The sequence below is a fragment of the Diprion similis genome, chromosome 4 (genome assembly GCF_021155765.1).
Source record: "Diprion similis isolate iyDipSimi1 chromosome 4, iyDipSimi1.1, whole genome shotgun sequence".
NCBI lineage: Eukaryota > Metazoa > Arthropoda > Insecta > Hymenoptera > Diprionidae > Diprion > Diprion similis.
Genome location: NC_060108.1, coordinates 21,207,621 through 21,231,365, shown reverse-complemented (window position 1 = coordinate 21,231,365; position 23,745 = coordinate 21,207,621). Strand labels below are relative to the sequence as shown.

General features: G+C 44.7%; 1 protein-coding gene across 5 annotated transcripts in view; it reads left to right on the top strand.

Moving 5' to 3' along the window:
* The first annotated feature begins 669 nt into the window (after positions 1–669).
* LOC124405540 (gamma-aminobutyric acid receptor subunit beta) overlaps positions 670–23,745 on the top strand; it is an 82,377-nt gene continuing 59,301 nt past the window's right edge. For all 5 annotated transcript variants that reach the window (XM_046880526.1, XM_046880527.1, XM_046880524.1 and 2 more), the window contains exon 1: positions 670–1,404. In XM_046880526.1, the coding sequence (XP_046736482.1) occupies positions 1,310–1,404 (95 nt within the window). In that variant the 5' untranslated portion in view covers positions 670–1,309. The remainder of the gene's footprint in view (positions 1,405–23,745) is intronic.

Genomic DNA, 23,745 nt, shown 5'->3' with positions numbered 1-23,745 from the left:
ATAGGGAAAAAAGTGGTGGAAAAAAATAACAATAAGTAAATCAATATATGTATAGGTACGTATATATATACATATGTATACACAATGCACACACATACGTCCCGGGGGGATGGAGAGAAGACGGGCGAAAAAGTAGAAGAACTCACGCGGGGGTGATAAAACGGAAGAGGTCGGGGATACGGGGGTGTCTGTGAAAGTGTGTGTGTGTGGCTGGCGAAAACAGACATGCCTCGCCGGAGTCAAAGGATTCATCTATCCTAGTTTTTGATCGTTTCGGCGTATACCTACGTACATATATATATATATATATACATGTAGGCGATCCGGCGGGTCGGTTAAATATACACCTCGAGAGTTCCTCCTCGATGGTTTTGCAGAGTTTAAAGAGTGGGTGACGAGGGCAGGGGCGGGGGTGGAGGTGGAGGTGGGGAAGGAAACGGAGGAAGAGGAGCTATTAATGTATGGTCGCTGGTTCGATTGTGCGAGTTCGCGGCTACACGGGCCACTCGGGGGTGCAGAGTGTGCGTGGGGCGGTGTGCCACCCTTGGGCCGACTCCGCCGTCTATACCGGCGCGCCGCCACCCTGCCGGGGGTGCCGCGGGAGAGGGCAGCGCCTGCGCCGGGCCCGACCGGGACCCCTGCCCGAGGAGCGCCACTCCCGAGCGCGACGTAGCTCGGGTGCGAGCATCCGGACGATGTCCAGTGAAAGGATCAAGGAACAGAGGAGCAACCGGAGTGCCGGCGGCCCCCTGCAGGCGCTCGCCTTATAGGAGAGGAGGACCCTCGAGGCCCGACGAGGCCCAAAGTGGCCGAAGACACCGGCCAGCGGCCGGCGAAGAGGTCCCCGAGGAAGGGAGTGCAGAGGAAGAGGAGGAAGAGGAGGAGGAAGAAGAGGAGGCGGCGGCCCGACCCGCCCGAGGGACTGACCGAGGAACGCGTATCGCCTCGGCGAAGGACTGCTGGAGGATAGTAATAACAGGATACCGTCGAAGAGAGGGAAGAGGGAAGAGAAAACCCAAGGACCTCGAGGAAAACAAGGACAACGTCGACCTCTGCGCGCCGAGCCTCGCGTAGCTACGCCGAGCGACTCGACCGTCATCGCGTTACACGTCGCGGCCTTACATTGTTCGAGGCTGAGGGGGAGGCCTTCGAGTGACCCTCGAACAACGAACCAAGGATCTAGTGAACTTCGAGATAACTTCCAAGTGTGTGAGAGTGTCTGTCGCGCAGTGCAACCGAGGGTGTGAAATCCGTCGCCTCGAAACCCCCGACGCACGTCACGAGGCCTTCGGATCACCCGATCGAGAGGATGCGGTCGCACGCAGCCTCCTGGAGCATCGCGCTCCTCGCGGCAACCGTCACCCTCCTGCCCGCCACCTATCGCCCACCCTTCGCCCACGCAGCGTGAGTATTCTCGCTTCGGATTTACTAGTTTAACTTAGCCCTTAAACCTCGCCTCACCACCTCAACGACGACGACGACGACGAGGACGAGGACGAGGACGAGGACGTGCATGGATTATATCGAATGTCGCCCCTGCGGCCATGGGGTGACACTCGATTGCCTCCTCGAGAAGGTCGAGGGCGTTGAATGAGTGGCTTGTTCCTACCGGCGATGGTTCCTTCGATTAATTGACAATGAGACGACAAGGCGAGGGGAGAGAGAGGCATCTCGCTGATCGATCGGTGAAAAAATACTACCGCGGCATCGTGACGAGGGTGGTGATGCTTTTCGCCGAGCGATCGCAGACTTTCTCTTCTCCTCCTCGTTTGGCCCCTGGAAATTGATGGTCTTCTTCCCAAAATCCCACAAGCCGCGATATGTCATACGGCTGTAAAACTCCCGGAACCGGAACTGTGATCGGGAAAAACTATCATCAACTATTCGCCTGTGACACTCGAGTTCCGCGTGAAATGACAACGTTCATCTCGTACGCTACGATTCTTCTCTTGACATTCAATGTCGCTAATCGTCTCGTCTGACGAACGATAAATCCTTTCCATTATCCAGTCAAACGCCCCAAAGTGAAGTACTTGTTTACAGTTTCACACGAAAGAATATAACAGCTGTGTGCAGGAAAAGTTGACCGTGAATCGATCGTTTATATTCTGTGCATCATGTCGGTTCGTTTCACCGATTAATATACCAATTCACTGAGGTGAGGTAAACACACGAAGTAATTAACGAGACGATATGAACCGGATAATACCAACAACAGTACGTCAAACGGACGGTGCACTTGTCCGGAATAATTTGTGCAATCGATTCAAAAGTAGGTAGTGATCAGGACTACGGTGGTCTGAATGGTATAATTCAACGCACGTCATGGCGATGGCTCGTTGTTAGGGTAGCCCTTAAAATTGTGGCCATCCTTGCTCCGTCCAGTCACCCCATCTTCACACCCCACATCACGATGCTGGTTTCGACATCGGTTACCGACCGTAGTACGAATTTCCACACTGTAGTAGCGATCGTAACGCGTGCCTCTTGTCAAAAGCTTCTGGGCTTCTGACGATGATGTTCCAAGTGCATAACTTGGAACCACGTTTATTCCCGATGACTCTAATGAAGAATCCCTCGTCTCATCTCGTCTCCTGCTTCTCTCTCTCTCGATTCGTTTCATCGGCATAACAAATATTTACATTTCCACTTGGCGCGCAGCACTCAGGTATCTTTTTGGCCCGCGGAATCACCGGAGCTGTTTCCTCTTGCACCGAGGCGAGGGTGCCCTCTTGGCCGCCGCGAGCCTCCGAGTGCCAACCGGGGGCCCTGTAGTGTGGTATCAGTGATCGCGGTAGGGCTCTCGAGCAGAGGGTCCTCCCGACGTGGCAGAGCTCCAACTCCTCCTCCACCTCCTCCTCCTCCACGGTCGTCGCGATCATCTTCGTCACCCGGTTCCGCACCTAGCCTCATATAACCGCGCCCAACTCCTCGAGGTCCTCGTGGCCACTCGTCCAGGCCTTTCGCCTTTCTCTCTCTCTCTTCCTTTCATTCTCTCGTTCCAACGCCAACGCTCCTCTCCCAGCATCCCAATCTTCGCACTACAGGAAAGAGTTACGCTCCAGTCTCGCCTGTACTCTTTGTACCCGATTTCGCTGGAGTCCGGGAATCGCGAAAGATTTCAGCCGCGATTGAGACGTACTTCGTGCAGAGCTGATATCAGGTTCGTTTGATTTGGAGTAGCTCCGGTCGCAGGTCATGAACCGGGAATTTCGGGAGCAGGAAGTGATCTCGCGTTGTTTTCAATCCGCCACAATACCGCGGCCACAGCGAAAACCCACCGCTGAATACCTCGCTAACTTTTTCATGTAATCTCGGTTTCGGAAGCCTCTGCAGCGCCCTAAAATATTCATACACTTTCCTACCCTTTTCATAACCTACAACGCGGTTGGTGAGAGATGTACATTTGAATTTGTGGTCAAGTTTTTAGCGAAAACTTTGTGACGGTGCAGGCGAAAATTTTGTTCCTTACTTTGTACCGATTTTAATCGTCGAACAGGAAAAAATGAGAATTGTCGTAAGCGTTCGCCGTGCGGAAAATTATTTTGTGACGGTTTTAAAATAGCTTGTCGTTTTACAATTTAAATAACGAGTCTCCTAACGAATGACCTACAGTTTGTCTCGTACGTCGTAAGAATATGCAAGATGATAAAAAAAAGAAACTTGTAAATCGATTGGATTCAATAGCTTATTTTATCAGGCCGCATTAGGCTGAGGAAGATCTTCATTCGTAGGCTCGACTGTAGTTTGCGAAGCGTGTCTAAAAAACTTGTCAAAGAACTGACATGACTATCAAGAAGGAAATAAGTTGTGCAAAAATTTGATTGATTCGAAGAAATGTGAGACTTGATCAAACGGACGAAAAGTACCGATGAACGTGTTGCGAGTGAATAGGGCTAGGTAATAAAGCATGATCGAGGTGCCATTTGCAAGATTTTCGTCGTTCAGGTCAAATTTCGATAGCGTGATTCTCAGACTGAGCAACAAAAGATATAGAAAACAGTAATTTTTATTGAAATACGAAGATCCTAGAATAGCATACGTGCAATTAATGCGTTAACACGAATCACGCCGTTACGTGGCGGGCGATGGTCAGCCAAATCGAAGTAAGCTGGTATTTGCAAAGCAGTTGAATGGCTCTGCGATACATATTTAATAGTAAGCGGTTATTAATTCAAGCTTACAGAACTGATTGATGACACGCAGTGAGGCCTGACAATCACGATTTATATTCCTGCAGCGAAGTTAGTGCGCGCGAGAGAGAGAGAGAAAGAGAGAGATTACAAAGACGAGGAGAATATTTCACGTTGAACGACTCGTTGCTGTTTCCCTTTTTTCCACACCGTCTTTTCAGCAAAATTATCGTCATAGACCCGCGTATGCAGAAAAATTGGCCTCCGTGTAGCGACGTGACAGCAGCTACTTTACCAGACGGTTCTTTTTCGTTCGTAAATATTAAAAGTGGCTCGAGAATAACGATTCAATCGCGGTCGACCCAGCTGTCGGTTGGTTAACAAATCATAGAACTTTATCTGTGTCAAGAACGCGGATAAGCCTATCGATTTCTAATTTGGCACACAAACACCGACGGTATATTGTATATATATACACATGCCCTTCACCTTTGCCGGAGTGAATAACGCATCATGATTTTCCCGAATCGTGACAGTAGATTTGAGCCTTTTATTTTCACTCTTTTCCCATATCAATATAATTTTCGTATTTTTGTATACGCTGCAACGAGCAAAAAATAAAAATAAATAAAAACAGCAAACCGACTACTTATCGTCACGAAATTCGACCACTTAGTTACCGCACGAATGACTCTTCTCGGTGAAAAAATATCTCGAAATAACGTGAAGCGAATCGCTTCGAAATACTCGTATACGCAAGGCAGGTATGTCACGGTGTTAGCCGCAGGTTTCTTGTCTGCCGCCGCATCGCCCCACAGCGCCCAGTTTTACGTATATGGATTTTCACCCCGGCTTCACGTGTTTCACGCTAATTGAAAAACTGGAAATTGCCGAGCTCCGAATTGGAAGCTGTTTTCAGAGGATTAAAAAACAAGACCGAGGAGAGAGCAAAAAATCGTGCGACAAGTTTCTGATCATCAGCTATATGTATAATGTGTAGGTGTATATAATGAAGGGTTGGATCGAATGAAATTGGATAAATTTTCAAGAGCTTGCAGTTGTCGATCCCCCGATTTCTGATTTTTATTTTTTCAGCGGTAAGCTGACCGTTTTAATCGGCGTAAAGGGTGAAAAATTATCGACCGCGTATGTGGCTGCATGCGACGGAATACTTATCTTATATCCGTACGCCTGAAACGCGCCACCCTTATCAACGCGGCATCAATAGTCACGTGAATTCTTATTTTAAAAGAATTTCTTGCTCCTGCTATGCATTGCATAATCATACCGTGTGATGGTCAAGCCATTTATATCCATGCCTTACAAATTCCACGCCGAGTTTATACCCTCGCCTGCTGCAGAAAAGCTCGGTATCGCTCTTCGATCATTCTTCGCTTCGCATGTCGGTCGTAATATACCTACGATATAAATTTCCTTTCTTTTTTTATCAATGCAAAGAATTTCTGCGCTACAAATATTCGTTTTATTTATATCGTTAGCGAAGCAATATGACGATTTTATATTTCTAATCTACGAAACGCAAAGGAAATGAAAACGTAATAAAATAATTTTTGTTTCAAGAAATTAGAGGTTTACATTCCTGTTTTAATAAATTCGCAATTTGGAAAAAAAATAACTTTATATATTCGCTCGTATCTTTGAACGAATTCCGAACTGATATTTCTTGGGGTGCAATTTCTCTCCACGATCAGTAATTGTCAGTCTAGATTTGCGAAGTGTATTAAAAAATGAGCCTCTTCGTTGGTTTACGGAAGGTTTAAATCGGTAAATTGACCCGGCTGCGGGTGAGCGAGTTGAAGACGGAGAAATACTAAAGGGGTGAAGGCGAATTAGAGGAGGAGTAGGAGGAGGGAGAAGCGGCGAGCCGAAGGCAGGGCGGGAAGGGGGAAGGGGGAAGGGAGAGAGATCGCTGGCAGGCGCCGGATATTACTGTTACTGAAGACTATTCGATTTACAAGTAAATGAAGATCCATCTGGTAACCAACTTTAGTTCACCCCGTTGAGAAGCAGTCGCGAAATACGACCAGCGCCGACCGACGTCTGCAGCCTGGACCGTGATCTATAACCCGTATAAATTCGCTCGCCAGAGTGGATATTGTAAGAGAAAATTCAAAATACCGTCAATATTCCACTCTCTCTTCAAGCTCGGAGGGTAAAGCCTCGATCGCTTCGAGCTAAACCAGCTTTGATTTCAAACCACTAAAATGTAATTACAGAAAATCTATGCAGCCTAGGAAAATCCTTCACGATAGGGTTCGTGGTACAAAAGCACGGAAAGTGGCGGATTTTGACGTCGAATATGAAAAAAAATAGTTTTAAAGTTGTATTCTTGAAAATTGGCTCGGATCATGTCTAGATCGGTCTGTTATAAATATTTAAAAGGAGCATGTTCAGAATTTAAAGTTACGTTCATTGGGACCTATTTTTGAACAACATGGAACGTTTTAAAAAAATCATTGTTAGTTTGGCAATGTACAAAATGGTTCTCTTTATTAAAATAGACATGCATCAGACGTTTGTTTTAAATATTTAAAAATGAAAAACATGTTAATTACGGAGTATAATCAAACTGTATAGCAAAGACTAGTCATATGTATAACATGAAGCTACGGATTTCCATCACAACAGTTCCTTTTTGAACAAAATTGCATAATTTTCACAGTTAATTACTTTTATGTACAATTTTCAACATGCTTGGTAAGAAGATCTATTATTTTCAATCATTAATTCCTTTTTGGTAGCGTTCCCGTGTATGATCAGGTATTCACGAAATAATATTTATGTTAACGAAATCACGAAAAATCTGCACTCACGGAATTTTTGAAACAATAAGCATATGAATGTAAATAAAAACGTTTGATTAATTTCAACTTAACTGAAATCACGTGAAATGACGTTTCTTATTAGGTTCTTTACAAGAAAAAATAATCTTACATAACTTAATTTCAACGCATACCGTTGATGTAATGTTGAAACTAGGTGATGCAAATAGTTTATAGTCAATTGTTTAAATAAAGAATGATAAATTCAACAATATAACGGTATCAGTGACAAATTTGTCAACTCCGTAATTTTGAGCTTTTGCAAAAGGATGCAAATAAAATCATCTGTTTATCAAGCCGCCAATCTTTCCCACCGATTTTGGTTTAAAAAAGTATAATAAAAATTGTTAAAAAGCAGAAATATGCGTTACTCACATGAAAAAATATCTTCCTCTCGCAGCACGTTGTCTGTATCTTTATCAGCGATTTTTTCCAATCCTTGGTTATGTAGTAAGAGGGTAAAAAAATTCTTTTCCTTCGCCAATATCGTCATCGAACGGACCTATTCAAAGAGATTATAAAAAATACCATGAGAATGAATTGCGTCCGCAGTTCGTGATATAAAATCTAACCAAAGGTATCATATAGACTCTCGGAATTCGTCGCCAGAAACGTCTGTCAGAAGCGTAAAAAACGTTGGCGCAATTGCGCAGCGATTTTCGGAGACTCATTTTCCGTGAATCGTGATCGTAATTGCCACAATTCACGTCAGTTATCGAGGCCAATAATCTTTTCGAGCCAGCTCTCGTTCGCTCAATATTCAGTGCGTTTCTCCGTTGTCTCCATACGAAGATCAACGACACAGTATACTTGCAACCATTTCGAACTCGATATTTTAAGGACACGATTTTTCAACCCCCGGTCGATCGAAGTGCGACTCGCGGATGCTGAATGCCAAATTATTTAAGTAAAGGGTTTTCACTCATACGGGGTCTTACGTTGTTCTATCACAGCAGCTGCTGACCATTCTGTGATAATTGCTAAGCGAACATGTCGAAGATCATAAAACCAGAACTTGTTCTTTCGGGGAAATGAGATTTCCTGATATTTTTGGAATAATTTGTGACGGCATTTGAGTTTCTATAAGTTCCTTTTGAACGACCGAATACCTGCAACGGATCGAAACCGCAAATCACAGTTTGTCCGATTGCTCGTGGCGAGTGTTTTTCCTTTGACTGTGTCGAACCGCAATCAGCGATGACATTCCGCATGTCCCGACTTTCACGCGTCGTATATATACTTCAAAAGACAAGAAAATTTCGCCAATGGAAAATTCTCTAGAGAACCCCCAGTTCTTGAGAGATTTCACCCTTTTGAGGCACCTGCATATATCCCGACCCTTAATTGCTGCCTCCGCCGTTCTCCGAGTTCCTTTTTGCACGAGTGAGAAAGGATTCCGCGGTTTTCTGCTGAGCTGATCAGATTCGACTACGCGAAATTTCCCGTTTGATCGTTCGGTACATGTAAAACCCGTTTGATTATTCCATCTGCCATTTCTGATTCCCGCAGCTGATTCGCAAACGGATGAAGATTTCATACCATTTTTCATCTCAGTACACATAATGCTTTTCTCTTTTTCACTTTTATTCTGCCTTTTCTTCGCAAGCTCGCCTGGAGAAAAACGTTGGCCTCGTTGACACGTGTTAGACAACGGATTACCACGCTCAGCTCCTCGTCAATAAGTTTGATTATACATAGGTATACCACCCTGGAGGGTAGACAAAAGGTCTGCATGAATATCGAGGTACCCCGGGATTTTTTTTAATCGCACCAATCCCGCAATTCTTAGTCTGCGTATTTTTTAACGATGGAAATAGAGGGGATTTCGGCTCGGGCTGACAATGAACCGACATTAGGCGACGCGGCTTCTTTTTCCTCGACCTTATATTAATTCTGGAGTGCGGACAGCGAGCCGCGTTACGAAATTTACGCAGAGGATTACGGCGGACATATTTCTCCACGAAATTACATCTGCAGACGGGTTTTGAAACGACGTGAGAGAGAGAAAGAGGAATGGAGCGAAGGAGGTAGAGGGAGATTCTCAATTGCGCCATTGACAACTTTGAAACTTTAATGACGTCTCTAATGACGAAACGATACAACGAGCTCAGTCAACTGCACTTCGAGTCCCCGCCGTGTAATTGCGTAATTGTTTCCGAGTACGTCAGCTTCCTTCGCCCACACAAGACGAAATCTCACAGACGACGAAGGAAGAGGAGGCAGAACTCAGCGCTGTGTGTTTCATCCTTTGCGCACGTCTCGACTTAACCCCCAAAATTCTCTCCGTATATACGCAGCCGTTTCAACGCGTGGAATCATACACATACGGGGTGAAATGATCGTTGGCGTAAAAAATGAAGAGGAAAAAAGAAATCATAATTTACCCCTTCAACGATCTCAACGCTCGAAACTAACCCAAAGCTGTGACGCAGCCGAGATGGAGTTGCCTGCAAGCTATCCGGAGAAACCGGAGAACCCTCAACGACATGAAAGAAGAATCTCAATTCAAACGGGGATGGCAAGGGGGGGGGGGGGGCGTATTTGAATGTGTGAAAGCAGAAGTAAAATTATTACAATTCTTTGTTTCTCCGCGAGATGACGCATATCGTTTTTGTGTTCTGTACGTAAGGCAGGGGCGGGAAAAAACTTGCGCAAATTTTAGCTGCGCAACCTGCTCGCACTCACGCACTCACTCAACATAAATCATAGCTTATCCAAATTACCTACACCGGAGGAACGGCGATTGCCATGCGACCGAGCGCCAGTCGCAGCCAAGTCCAGCCTTTACAAGTTTGATTTTTATCTACGATCACGAATGCTAGCTACTATATATTATACCCACTCACTTCTCATAGTCGTGCGGCTGTAAAACGCACAGCTTCAACATATTCATGCAGAAGCACGTATAACGCGCGTATGTATGGAAGTCTGAAGCTCGTCACGGTCACGTTTCCGTACGTACATAATGTTCTTCTAATTTTATCGAGGTTAAAATTGTTAATTTTTTTTCTTCAATAAGATTCTCTCTGTCCCGGAAAACATAGTTTTTCCTTCATTATTCTGCCCGTTGGATTGAAAATATAGCAGAACTTCGGTACGTCGAATTGACATACGTATAACCGATTCGACAAAAATTACAGATATACGTGTAATCGATTATTCCGTTAGACGTTACTTGAAAATAGCATTGTTGGGTGGATTAAGAAAATAAACATCGATGTGACTTGGCTGAAATCAACACGACAAAATCGAACCAGCTAGCTTTCTAGTGAAGCAAAAATACCTCGAAGAAGCAAATAATGCTCTTTTTCACTAGCACTAGACTCACGTCATCTGCATATGATACGAAATAAAAATGAGGAAACCGGTAAATCGAAGAATGCAGAATTCACAAGTCGTTGTCAAAGTCATACGATCCTGAAGTTGGACTCCTAAATTTTCCCTCTAACGTTATTCTCTGTCTGCAGGACAAAAGAAAATAAAATAAAAAAAACCGCATGGAAAATCCAGCAAGTTTAACGCAGAAATCAATAACCATTGTCTCTGCATGGGGTTGGTAGAAACGAGGAGTGAAAAAAGGGGAGAAAATAGAGCAAAATGAAAGCGAGTAGCTTCTCTATCGTATAACGTAAAACCGAAGGGATTACCCCTTCTAACATTGGCAGAGGCTTATTTGCAACGAACAAACAGGCGTAAGTTGAAGCTAAGCCCGTCGTCGAAGGCCTTGAATACGTACATGTGCGTATAATGCATGCAATGGAAACGAAGATTCGCCGAGCGTGAATCGCGTCGTGTCATCTACAAACTGGACTCGCAGCTATGTAAAGAACCAGCCGCGGTAAGCGCGCTTAAGAGGGCTTCTCCGTCCCTCGTTTCCCTGCAGTAACACCGCGGTCGCCGACGACTCACCCCCGGCTGGAGGGCGGCGAGCGTGTAACTTGCTAATGAAAACCCCGCTTCGAGGCTTCCAAGAACGCGTGTCTCGAATAGAGGATGAGCTTGCGATTTTCTGAGCCATGCGAGCCAAAATTTATGGAGGAAAAAAATTTTCCGACAAAAATTTACAGCTGGTAGTGGAAATCGGTGAAAAAACTTAGCGAATGACAAAAAAGCAGTACGAAAAGCATGTTTCGGAAAAATCGTTACTTCGCATCTTTAAGGTCGTCTGAAATTTTGGCAAACCACACTCAAATTTATTTTGAAAATCCAACTCCTTAAAAGTCATTCGGATATTGCACAGTGGTGATTATTCATCCTGATGTTTCGATACGCTAACGTTACTAACTTCAGCCTCTTTACGAAAATTACTAATTCAATGACTGATGTAGATACCTACGTGCCTGTATCATGTGTGTGTGCGTCTTTTCGCAGAGTATTATTATAGAGTTTCGATCAAGAATGGGTGGCTCTCTACACGTGGCTCTTGTTTGAACCCTGCAACCCCCTAGAAATCGGATTCCTCTCGTAATTGCGAATTGGCCGAAATCCAATCTGACTTATCTCTCCCATGGCCCCGTTACCGCGGGGTATAAGTTGCCCATCGAACTTTCGTGACCGCGTATTACCCCGAGAGATATCGAATATGCTTACCGTGGATGAGCTGAGTAGAAATAAGAAAATAGCAGATTGCAGACATTCCACGATCACGTTGCGTACTCGACGTTCGCCGTTTGTTCGTTAGCGAGTTTAAGAAATATGTTTCAAAATTCCACGAGACAGAATTCGCTTTAAAAACGTCTGGAGCGTAATACTTGGTTCAAGTAATTAAAAAGTTCAAACGAAACGAACCAAATGGAAAAATGAGTTAAGCGTACATCAAATGAAAACCTGCAAAGATGAAGACGAATTTTCCTCATATTTCGGCGTGGCTGTTAACGACGTACGGCTCACTTCTCCATCCTCGAAGAAGAAGCCGAACGTTCCAATAATTGTTCATTTTCAGCGAAGAGTTACCAAGCGATGAAAATAACTACTGCCCGACACATTTACAGATAAATCGGATCCACACTCTAGATAAAAAATCACGAACGGAAAAGAAAAATCAAACAATCTAAAAAATATCCAAAAATATTATTTATACTAATGACGATATTGAACACCAATGAAACAATATCCCTGTTATTTTATGAAAAACAAGAACTTGAGCAAATTCGTATAAACAAATAAAAAAATATAAATTATGAAAAATTTCAGGAAAGGTGCTGTAACTCGATGGTTCAAAATGATCAAACCCTGGTATTTTTCAAGCCATTCTAACGTTCGTGGGCTTATTTCGTAGACCGCAAAGATCTTCAGAGATAGCCAAATTTTTTTTCCTGCGATGATTTTTCTCAAATTGTTGTTATCTTATCTCGTGTTGTTCAAATTTGGTCAGCTGAATTCCTATCACATTATACTAGACACAAAAATGTTGTTTCACTCGAGTACACTATAATCGATGCAACCATCGTTGCTGGTGATTTTTAAAGATGTTTATTCTCTTTTCTCAAGTCATTTTATTCAGCCTGTTAGTCCTGCTCATCCTTAACCGTCCACGCAATGCTATAACTGGGAAGGAGAATCTAATTGCGGCAAGATGAAGTGCGGCGGGTACAGAGGAATTTTCTGCGGAGCCTTCGGCCATCCGGGCCAGATGGTGTTCGTGCTGCTCCTGCGTCGGGCGGGTCGCAGGGGTTAACTGGGCAATTGGGTGTCGCGTGCCAAGCATTGATTTTATGCGTGCACGCAGCCTGGCCCAACCTCACCTCAACTCACCTCACCTCACCTCCTCGTCTCCCCCTCACCCTCACCCTCACCGCCGCCCGGCGCCTCGCGTCGGGTCGCGCAGCGTCGTTTTACCCGCGCTGCGGTTTCGGATCGCAATCAGATATACGTATGCCGATACCGCGAGTTTCCCCGCAACTTTCGAGTCTGCCGCGAACAAAGAACGGCCATTAATTTGCACGATTTTAATTAGACCCCGGGAGGATTCAGAGCAAGGATTTCAGCATGCAGCTCGGTTCGACCCGCGGATACATTCTGCACGCAACGGTACTTGACCTTGGCCAATTAATAGCCGCAGTGAATCATCGCTGCAGTCTCTTAATTATGACAGAACAGAACTCCCTCAAGTCAAATAATGCAGGCGTCTTTCGTCCGTAACCCGTGTAAAATAAGAACTGTTCTTTGAAAAAGGTGATTCGTTGATTTCACTGTAAATGCCAAAAATGAAAAGAGCAACGTGACTTCCCCTGAAAGACAACGAGTGTCGCGGAAAACCCGGGACAATAGAAAGCACGAAGATACGTCTTCGATGCAGGCGAATGCACGCGGCGTACACGTGTGTGGATGTGGGTGGCGGCGCTATAATAAGCGAGGGTTGCAGCTCGCCTGGAGGTCTGGGGGTCTGGGGGCCAAGCGGGGGCGGGAAGGATTCGCGTGCAGCCTTGACATGGGCCAGGAAATCAATGGGACCTCCAACAACGCGAACTCGCCGCCCGATGGTGGGGTGAGGGCGGGGGGGTGGTTTGTGTAGCGGAGCCGGGTAACTCGGACGAGTGTTTTCCGTCTTTGAGGGTTCAGAGCTCGGGACGAAATACGTGTGTACGTCAATCTCCGTCGGCGCGACGTCGACGGGCACTTTGGGACGTCGCGGTCGGACTTTCCGCGATTTCGCGTGGAGCTTGGCTAGCGGAGATTTCCGTGCTTGGCGTGCTCCCTCGATGCGCCGGGAATAGCGACCCTCGCCTACAGCTACAGGCTCGAATCACGGCACAAAGACCTTCCACCTGAATTACCAAATCGATCCGAATAACCTCTTCGGCCGGCAGAGACGACGGATGACGAGAAGAGTTTTCAACGATTATGCGATGCAGCTACGTTCCGAAGACTCGGTGGAAACATTCGTTGAAAAACAAGACTGACTTATTGATAGACAGTCCGCGCTCAGCGAAACCTGCAATCCGGATTGCATCGCGGTTCGCTGCGAAGGTAGTGAAAGGCTCTCTGATAAGGTGCACGAGAAGGTAGACAACCAGGTTCGTTTGTTCCTATACACCGGCATCCCCTTCTGTATACTGCTGCCAGCGATTGCGTGCCTTGGAAACCTTTCAATGGGAATCGTTTAAGTTTGAAGTGAATATCTGGATTGATTTCCTCAGCTTGGGGCTCAAAATCAATAGGCTAGTCCTGCTCGAGTCTGCCACTGACAATCAGCAACGTTGTCAGACTCTCTTGTCCGTCCGACTCTTCCTCTTTCCTCTACCCTTTCGAGATGAATTCCGCTGCAGCATCGCTGCCCGCTCGAAACTCCATGAAAAATTTTAAAACCCTGGAAACGCTTTTTCGACCACATTAATTCCACCCTGGGCTCGGGCCGCGGACTCCGTCCAACAACCGACAGACAGGGACGACGACAAGTGCCTGCACGTTCGATCACCACTAGCAGCCACTGTAGAGCGCGTTTGAAGCCTTGACACGCGAACAGGGTTACCAATCAATTCTAGCCCAGCCACTAACTCCCACGCCACATTATCTGCGAGGCCTAGCTCAATTCCGTGATCCTTGATTCCATATGCATCGTGTTCAAGGGTGGAAATTCGTTCGGGGAAGCTTCAAGAAAGTTGAACTAAACTTTCGGAATTATAGCTACTACTCAAGATCAGATATTTTTACAGAAATGAAATGGACTTGGTTCGCAATCGCTTTACGGAATCAGGCAGCTGCGATTTTTTGATCTTGTCAGCTGGTACTCAATTCCGTCGGTAATAGAAATGGCATTTTGGGATTCAAGTATACATAAAGAAGAAAACCAACGAAGTACGTTGATGTGATTTTGCCTCCCAAGGTCCGTCTTGCGAAACCTCACAATTGTGCAATGACTATCAAAAGGATCTTGATTACACCGCAGCACCGATTAAATATCGCATCGCGCTGTTAGCTGCGTGTTTCAACGATTCGACGAGACTGGTTCAAGCTGATCGCGAACAGATTGGACTAACCACTGGTCGCCATTCATCGTTAACCGAATATGCGCGCTGATCAGGGTAACGCAGACACATAGGGTGGTAGTACGGGGTGCAAGTAAATGATAGCTGCTCGGGGCGAAACTCGCTGGGCATTTCCCCAGACCACAAACATCCGGCCGTTCGGATACTCTGTGTGTGTTCGTGTCTGCCGGGTGGGAAGACACATTCATATCGCGACAGAGTTGAGCGCAACCCGGGCCCCGTCGGATGGCGGCGTTCAATCCCGAATCGAAGTTCAGCCTTGGTACTGTCGGTGATCCCCAGCAATGCTTCTCCACGAGGCATATTCTCGAGATTACGTAACACAAACTTTTCCGAAAATCCTGGAGCAAAGCCCCGTTTTAGTGCTGCCTTAGTTTTATGACGTTACGGTTCCATTCGCCGCCCTCTTCCATCGACGACCTGCAGCTATAGGTATACACATATGTATACATGGTGTATATAGAAGCGAATTACTGTGAAGCTGCTCGATTTTTCCTAACGTGGTTAACAACGATCATCGCACTGTCACTCGATCGATTAAAAGCTGCCTAGGAGCGTTTGATTCTTTTTCAGTTCGTCAAGCCCGACATGCGAGAATTACGGTTTGATAGGTAATTCGGTGTAAAAGGCTTTCGTACAATCGTCCGATCTCTGCCCGTCTGCAACCCCATTTTCTCGAAACGCGAACGAAGCAATTCCACGATATTGATAAAAGCGAATCGTTGATCTGAGCTCGAGACTTCGAGTACCGTACCGCGAGTCCCCGCAACCGTATATATAAAGCGAGGAACGGAATAGTGAGAAAATAAAAGACAAAGAAGCTGGGGGATAAACAGACGAATATAAAAACTCCGATTACCATAAAAATTTCCCAAGCTTTCAGCCGGAGTGCCAAGAAATGAGTAATTTCAAGAATACCCGCCGCCTCGGGCAAAGCGGCGTGCATATCGATCCTTCGAGTCTATAAGTATTATCGTAACTCAATTATTCTGACTTTACGATACGCCTCCAATCTGTTATCGACGCTTTCAGGTACCGGCTCCGATTATATTTTCCCTCTTTGCCACTGCGTGAAGGATATCGATCAACCTGCCACCGTTCAATCTACGATGTCCTCCTGGACGCAGATTAGCTGTACTTCAGACATTACGACCCTTCATCTAGACTCTGTCAGGTCAATAAGTGCCTGCATAACTGGCTCTATGGAAGGCCGATAGAATCTATCGATACAACCAACTGGCCATCAATGACATGGAAAAACAGGGTGGAAAAATCGGAATTGTTGAAGAAACTCATACGCGAAAACTTTCACTTTATTCTATACACTCTACTAAACTTTGCGATTGTAATCAACTATTATAGTTTAACCCATCAAATATTTTCCTCACCATCGCTATAAAAGCTTATCTTCGATTTTACTCGCGTTTTTCTATTTCCCTACATATAATGTGCACCACAGTACAGTTGAAAGAAGAAAAAACCCGATATCGTGGTAATTGTATTGAAATGACTTTCTCCAGAGCTTTTAACCTTTCTTTAACGCACTTAGTTTTCTGGCCGCGATTTTGACACACCGGGTTAATTTGACCCGGATGGTTCTTCATCCATAATATTTCTGTAAAATTCAAATTCGGAAAATATAAGAATAAACTCTTTAAAAAATATATTGAAATTTTTCAATTAGGGAAAAATGAGCATTCAATGAAAAATTCGTTCGGTTCAAAATGACCCGGGATGTCATCGAAGGGTTAAAACTACACAGTCACCCACGTGTGTTCCGATTTCGAATGGGACTCGTGTGCGGAGCGATACTTGCGATGAAAAAAAAGTGCCGTCGAGTAAGAGAAAAAGAGAAAAGACACATAACACGAACACGTAGCGAAGCGACGTTCGATTCAAATGCGTCGCGTCAGCAGCTCCCGCGGCCGGCGTTCCTTGAATATGTTTGCGTTTAGACATCAGCGGGGCGCGTACCGACGTAAGCTGCGATATCCCGTAAGCACGTTACGTGTGGATGTGCCATGCTTACCACCTGGCATGTTTTCGCTATCGTGTACATGTGGGTTGTGGGTGTGCGATACATACATGCGTTACATGCGCATGGATACGTGAGCGTATTTGCGACGTAGCCGAGGCGCTCCTCGCTACGTATATACAGTAATACGTGTACCAAAGTGAGCGTAATAAAAGAGCTTTCTGAGTCGCATTAAGGTAATGCGTTTGTGACGTAGCTGGTTGCGGTGTTGATTCGCGGCTAAGCCGCGTCCCTTTGGTCACAGATATTATTAATCGAACATAGAAGCGTTACGTCGTCTCGTTTCCCCAAATTTCTTGCGAAAGCTGTTCCTATAATCCTTCGGTTAACTATGACGATGATCCGAGAATGGAACAAAGGCGATCTAGACCACCGCTGAAATTCGTTGAGAAATTCTACGTCGCGAAAATTGGATCATTTTGTAATGTCTCACAAGCTCTGCGAATAAAGGAAATAGAAAAAGCGTCGCAGGCTGTTAATTTCCATTTTCATCCAAGCTTTACTTACGCGTTGCCTTCGATAAGGCAACCCTGAGTTACGTTAGCATGGCGGCCACGGAATGCCGTGAGTTAATTATATCACTGCCTCGCGTTAATGTTGGCATGAAGGCAGGCTGGCAGGCAGGCAGCTTATACCTGTGTATAGGTACCAACTCGTGGATTACGTTTTTCCCCTCTATCTTGCGCTCCCTTTTATCCCTCCACCTCTTTCTTCCCATTCGCTGTAGTATTACGTAGTCCTGCCATGCCATGGAGGCGAGAGCTGCTGCTGCCCGTGGCGCGATCGCGCGAATACGCCCGGACTCTGTATAAGCACAGTAATTACTCCACGGAAGGAAATTACTGGTTACACGGCTGCCGTTAGTGTTGATCCGATTAAGATATTATTTTGACGAGAAAAGCTTGTATGCGCTATATTCCCACTCGGCGGGTGGCGACTCGCCTCGTTCAGTTCCTCCTTTTTTCTTTCCTCCGTTTTTCCATCGCCGTAGCGTCGCTACCGCTGGCTTTCACATTTATTTAATATTTATTCAATTTTCCTGTCACGATGGCAACGCGCTCGCCAAATCCTAGCGAAAACGGGAAAATTTCTATTACGTATGCGTATATATATATATATATATATATATATATATATATATATATATATATATATATATATATATATTGTTTGCAGTACACTGCAAACTGCAACGTTATAAACACAGGAAGAAAACAACGCTGTAGATCGCAGCTTATGCCCGAGTGAATATTCAACGCGCCGTGCATCGAACTTCGCTCCCCGTGTGCATCGAATCACCACCATTCACGTTATCCGAATCTCGAATGCGCTCTGCGACCGGTTCGCTGCATTGGTTGAACAGGAATTAGTTAATAGTTTGGATTCACTTCCGCTTAACATGAATCGAAAATCCGCTATTTTACTCCGCAATTTTCGCAACACCGCGCTGCTCTGATTCGTATCCACCGACCCCCGAGTTCGCAGATATAGATGAAGCCTATCGCTCGCAATATATACGGACACTTCCTGCAGCTATAACATCCCGAATAAATGTACGAGATATTTTAATAGCACCTGATTACACGACGAATTGACTCCCGGATCGCAAAAATTTTCTTTCAATTTTTTTTTTTTTTTAGAAGATAATATGAATCGTTGAATCGCAAAAATGTGGTTAAAAATTTTCATTAGAATACGATTATTCTTGCAGAAAAATTATGCCGCCTGTTACATCGGTGTCAAGTGTTGAACGATCGTTATGCGCTTCCAGAAACGTGTAGATACGAAAGCTCAAACGTCTTCCGGTGCCTCGACGGTCGACCTTAGACGGATTTCGTTCTCCTTAACCCAATTACCGCAAGATTAAGTAGTTAAAACTAGACCTCTGCTTTCTTTTTCTTCTTCTTTCTCACCTTCTCGGTACATCTACCTCGTACTTTGCTTAAATTTGTCAGAATTCGTAACGTTGGGAAATGTTGGGGCGAAATTTCCTTTCATACTCTGTAGGTATGGCTACAGTATCCATTTAACAAAGTTGACTCTATCGGCGTATGTTTGTACGGATTTGAAACAGAAACGCGAAGGGATCCGGTAGCTGGTAATACTCATACGTATACTCGGCATAAGTAGCCTTAATACTATTGCATGGAAGGGAAAATTTTCGTTTTACGTAGAATCTACAGACTGAACGGAAACATTTCTCGAGAAAATATCGGTTTGCCTCGTGTGCAATCGTTTGGAAATGTGGAACAAACGTCTCCGTATAAATCTGTGAGAGATTTGCGAACCTTCAACCTGGTATACATACGTCTGTATACTGTGTATATATACATATATACTTATATGAGAAGTATACTTCACGCAGGTTTGAACATAAGCACCTTATACATACCTTCGCACGTAAACCGGTAGCAAATTTCGCCCGATGACAGAATATTTCTATTCAAGAAACGGACGAACGAACGAGCAAGAATATTCGCTTCTAAGCCGATTCCCATATGCCGAGGATATTCAAACACAGGCTTGGATACAGTAAGCAGATTCCTCTGCACATAACTCGCGCGTGGGTGAACATGAACATGTGTTACATGAACACATCCACGTATGTGTTACAAGAAGCATTACAAAGTTTGTAATCACGGTTGCCGATCAGTCATTAAACAAAGTGAAATATAGACGCAGAATAAGCGAGAAGCAATTTTCCCGACAATTTTCCTCGTAAGTCTTTGCACGTTGTGCTTTGTTTTTCCTCGCGTCTAGCGGTTTTGAAGCCTGCACGTGAAGTGGTTCGAAAAACTCCGTGTGCAGTATGTAATCCATCTCTCTCGGTGACGAGCGAAAAGCCATAACGCACCGCGCGGTATTTTCCCTCACCTTATGGCGTGGACCGGAAGCCCCGTAAGAAAAACGACGAGACAAAAACAAAAAAAGTGATTAAAAAAGAAAGCGTGAAAAAAGAAGGAAAAATAAATCGCCGTCCCACCCTCTAAACCGCAAATTGAACGTCGCACCTTCGCAGGCGGTGCAGCTGCAATACGTTTAATGATTATATAGTTCCGCCCTCTGTCTAACCGCACTCACCAATTTGGCCGCCTGTCCGTGTGTCCAAGTCCCCCATGCACGTACCTCGCCGCTTACGAATACACACGTCGACGCTCACCGCGGGTTGATCGAAGTAATCCCTCGCCTCCCATCGCGGCGTTCGTGTGCCAGGATGGGCACGCAGGGTGTTGGTGGGGTGTGATTACGTTACCAGCATTATCGGAAACTGCATTACGGTACGGACACCTATACCTACGCCTCTCGAGCCGACACCCGAACCACAGACCATCGACTGGCTCTCTGATTGCTGATACCTGATGACCCCGTCAACGCCAAAAGGCTACTGGCTAGGTATACCCGTTGACGGTCCCATTTTTTGCACCGCTCAATCAGTCCCAGAATCTAGAAAATTATGGGGATCATTGATGCGCGAGTTTCAAAGTTTCAAAATGAACTGAAGTGTCAGATAGAAATAAAATTCAGACGAAGATAAGCATGGTCGATGCTGGAGTTGGACGATTTTGATACTTCACGAGGTTATACGAGTGTGTAGCACTTGCGAATGTATTGGTGAAGAGGTGCGACGATTCGACGGAACCAAAGTGAGTCAAAGGGACTCGGGAAATCAAAGGAAATTCGGGATTAAGTACGTATACAGAATCGCGCGACGTTGGAAAGACACTGTAATCACGCCTCTGTACTCCTCGAAAAATGAAAGTGCACCAACTATGAAGTGAGCCTTTGGAATAATTTCATCTCACTATAAAAAAAAAAAAAAAAAAATACCGTCAGATTGTGATACTGTGAATAAAAAAAAGGCGTGAAATGTAAACCTGCAGTGACGGACCGATTCGCAATATTCGCACGTAAGCCTGAAGAAAATGAGTGTCGTGTCGTTTCGAGGACGAGAATAATAAGCCACCGCTAATTGCAGGACAGTGACATTATATTCCATGAGAAATAAAAATTATAGGTGATTGAAGCGTTGAATTAATATATTTCTCATCCCACTTCGATCACTCTGTACCAGCCACTGTAACACGACTATACATAGGTTGTATCTGAGAAATATTATTGAGATGGAACGTTGAGTATGATGGAATCGTAGTCGAGTGTATAGCCAGTCGATTACACTTGCAACAAATGAAATAATTTTTTGTTTTCACTGGGTTTACAGTATATGTATAATTATGATTCCTCGATTTAAAGTCGATCGAGGTTAATAAATAAAATTGTCACATCGCGACACAAAACTTTATTTTTTAATTGAAAAACTTACACCTCTTTGAACGCTTGGCTTTCTTCTTGTAATCAGTTCGGGCAGAAATTAAAATATGAGAAGTTTATTGGCTTTATTGGCGATACGTAATATTTATTGGTGTAAGTCAAAACAAGACGGTGTTCACAATAATGTTGATTGACTTAGTAACCTTATTAACTCTGTGACACATAAGAGCCTTTTTGTCGTTTATGTATGACGACTGCTATATCAGGAAAGGGGGGCAAAACGGATGATTTCATCCTTCGTAACATTTACTTTGTAATCGTGGTTTTAAGACGTAACAGATAAATATAAATTTTCTTTCTTTTGTTTATTAGGTACATTTATTGTTAATGCGAATAACTGTTCCAGATATTGATGAAGTTTCTAGTGTTCCATAGTTTTATCGATTCTCAAATTACCTCAACTCCCAGAGATACGGATTAATACCGAATATCGTAATCGCGAATGCATCGAATAAAACGGAGGTCAAGTTTCGAGGACGAGGCAATTACCGTCACCGTCACCGTCGTCGGCAACGACGTTAAACATCCAGTCTAATTTGGAACGCGCACCCTCGGCGGCAGCATCAGCGGGGCAAGGAAGGCGGCTGTTTACTCACTAGCAGCGTATATTAGTTATACTTTAAAAGTAAATACATTAATTACTTTCCTGCCAAGATATGACGGTGCAGACTGCGGTTTGCGGCCGAGCCGGAGTACGGCAGTGCAGAAAATCGTTCGTTACATGCGCCTACAAGCCCCTGCTAACAGAAAAGTTATACTCGGTATAGCGGAGCAATAACTTTGTCAACTGTTTAAATCGTCGAAACGAGCGAACGTGACTCCGACAAACTGTCCGCCGCTAATTTCTGCGGCGATGCTTCTTCCATCTTAAACTCAAGTCGTGCGCTTGCCTGCAGTTTTGACATCACCGGTTAAAACCTCTTCAGTCACGCATTTTTCAACTCAATATTTTGGCCCAAATTTTGTCACTCGGGGGTTTTTGGGATCGCTGATCACGATTTGTATATGCAAAATAGCGGATTCCCAATCACGGAAATTTTTGACGTGGGACGTCGAGCATCCCACTGTGACTGAAAGGGTTAATTTTCGAGAATTTCACCGCTAATCTTCTCCGAAGAATTTTCACCCCTGAGACCGCGACATCCGCGATATTAGGAGATAATTATCGGGAGCCAGATGGAGGCTTGTCACGTATCGATCCAAGGTGCATTTAAATTTAATTTCGACCGACGAAACACGTAGGTACGTGAGACGAGAAGGAGGGAGCTCTAGCGTTGTTTATGTGACGAGGGCAATTAAAAAGCAATTAACGGCTGTGGTAATTGTATATTACGCTAGGCGCTCCGTGTGATATTAATTGTGACTACAGAGGTGTGAATTTCGGGGTTAAGGTAGCATTAACGCGAACCGCGGAGGCACGGATATTGGTATCAAGATTTTCCCAATTATTACCACGGTTAATCCACTCTCGAGTCGTCTTCGCAATCTGATAGGATTCTTCAATAATTAGAACGAGATTCCCGAACTCATTTGTTTTCCAACGACCGTTGGAGCTGGAGTGAGGAAGAGCTGGCAGGGAGGAAACGGAATTATCCCTTCGCACTCGCGCTGATTAATATCTCGTTAAAACTTGATTAAAGACCAGGAGAAGAACGCGCTGTGCCAAAGGTGTTCTTCAAAAGCTTCGGTTGGATAAAAATAACACAGACAGACCGATTCGAACGGCATATTTATAATAATATGCATACGGAGTTTACAATTTGTATAATGACCGAGGAGCAGCTTTGAGACGTGAATATATTTTGTGCGAAAATGAATTCCCTCGGGTGCATAATATTATGCATTAGTGTTGGAAAAAGCTTCCGCGCCGTAATTTCAAACCAATACGAGTACCATACGTTTGTGAAATATTTTGTATTTTATTTACCTACACACGTAGCTCGGATGTGAAAGAAATTTCAACTCTCGTATGTCCACAAATTATTTCATTCGATTTACGAGATCAGTGAATCTGATTAGAAATACGTGTGTCTTTATAATGAAACGGATTGTCTCATCAAGCAGAGGTTGAATTAAGAGGAGGAGATATTTGAATTATTCAAAAGTCAGGACCGCGTGATATCGTAATCAACCTCCTGGGCGCCGGCTGACATGACCAATCCATCATTTTGACAACCTTATGGAAAGGAGAGTCTTTACACGCTCGCCAAATTCGTGTACATATCCATGTATTGTGCGTACGTATTATACATACGTAGGCAGGCCTGCCAGCGTGTATAATCATCATTCCTGCAGACTGAGCTACTTTTTAACGACACTCGACACTCACCGCACGCCTCGCGCTCCTCTAGACGTAAATATAATTCCATATTCGAAATTATCCGAGAGCAGAGTAGCTTGCCGAGGTGGACTTGCTC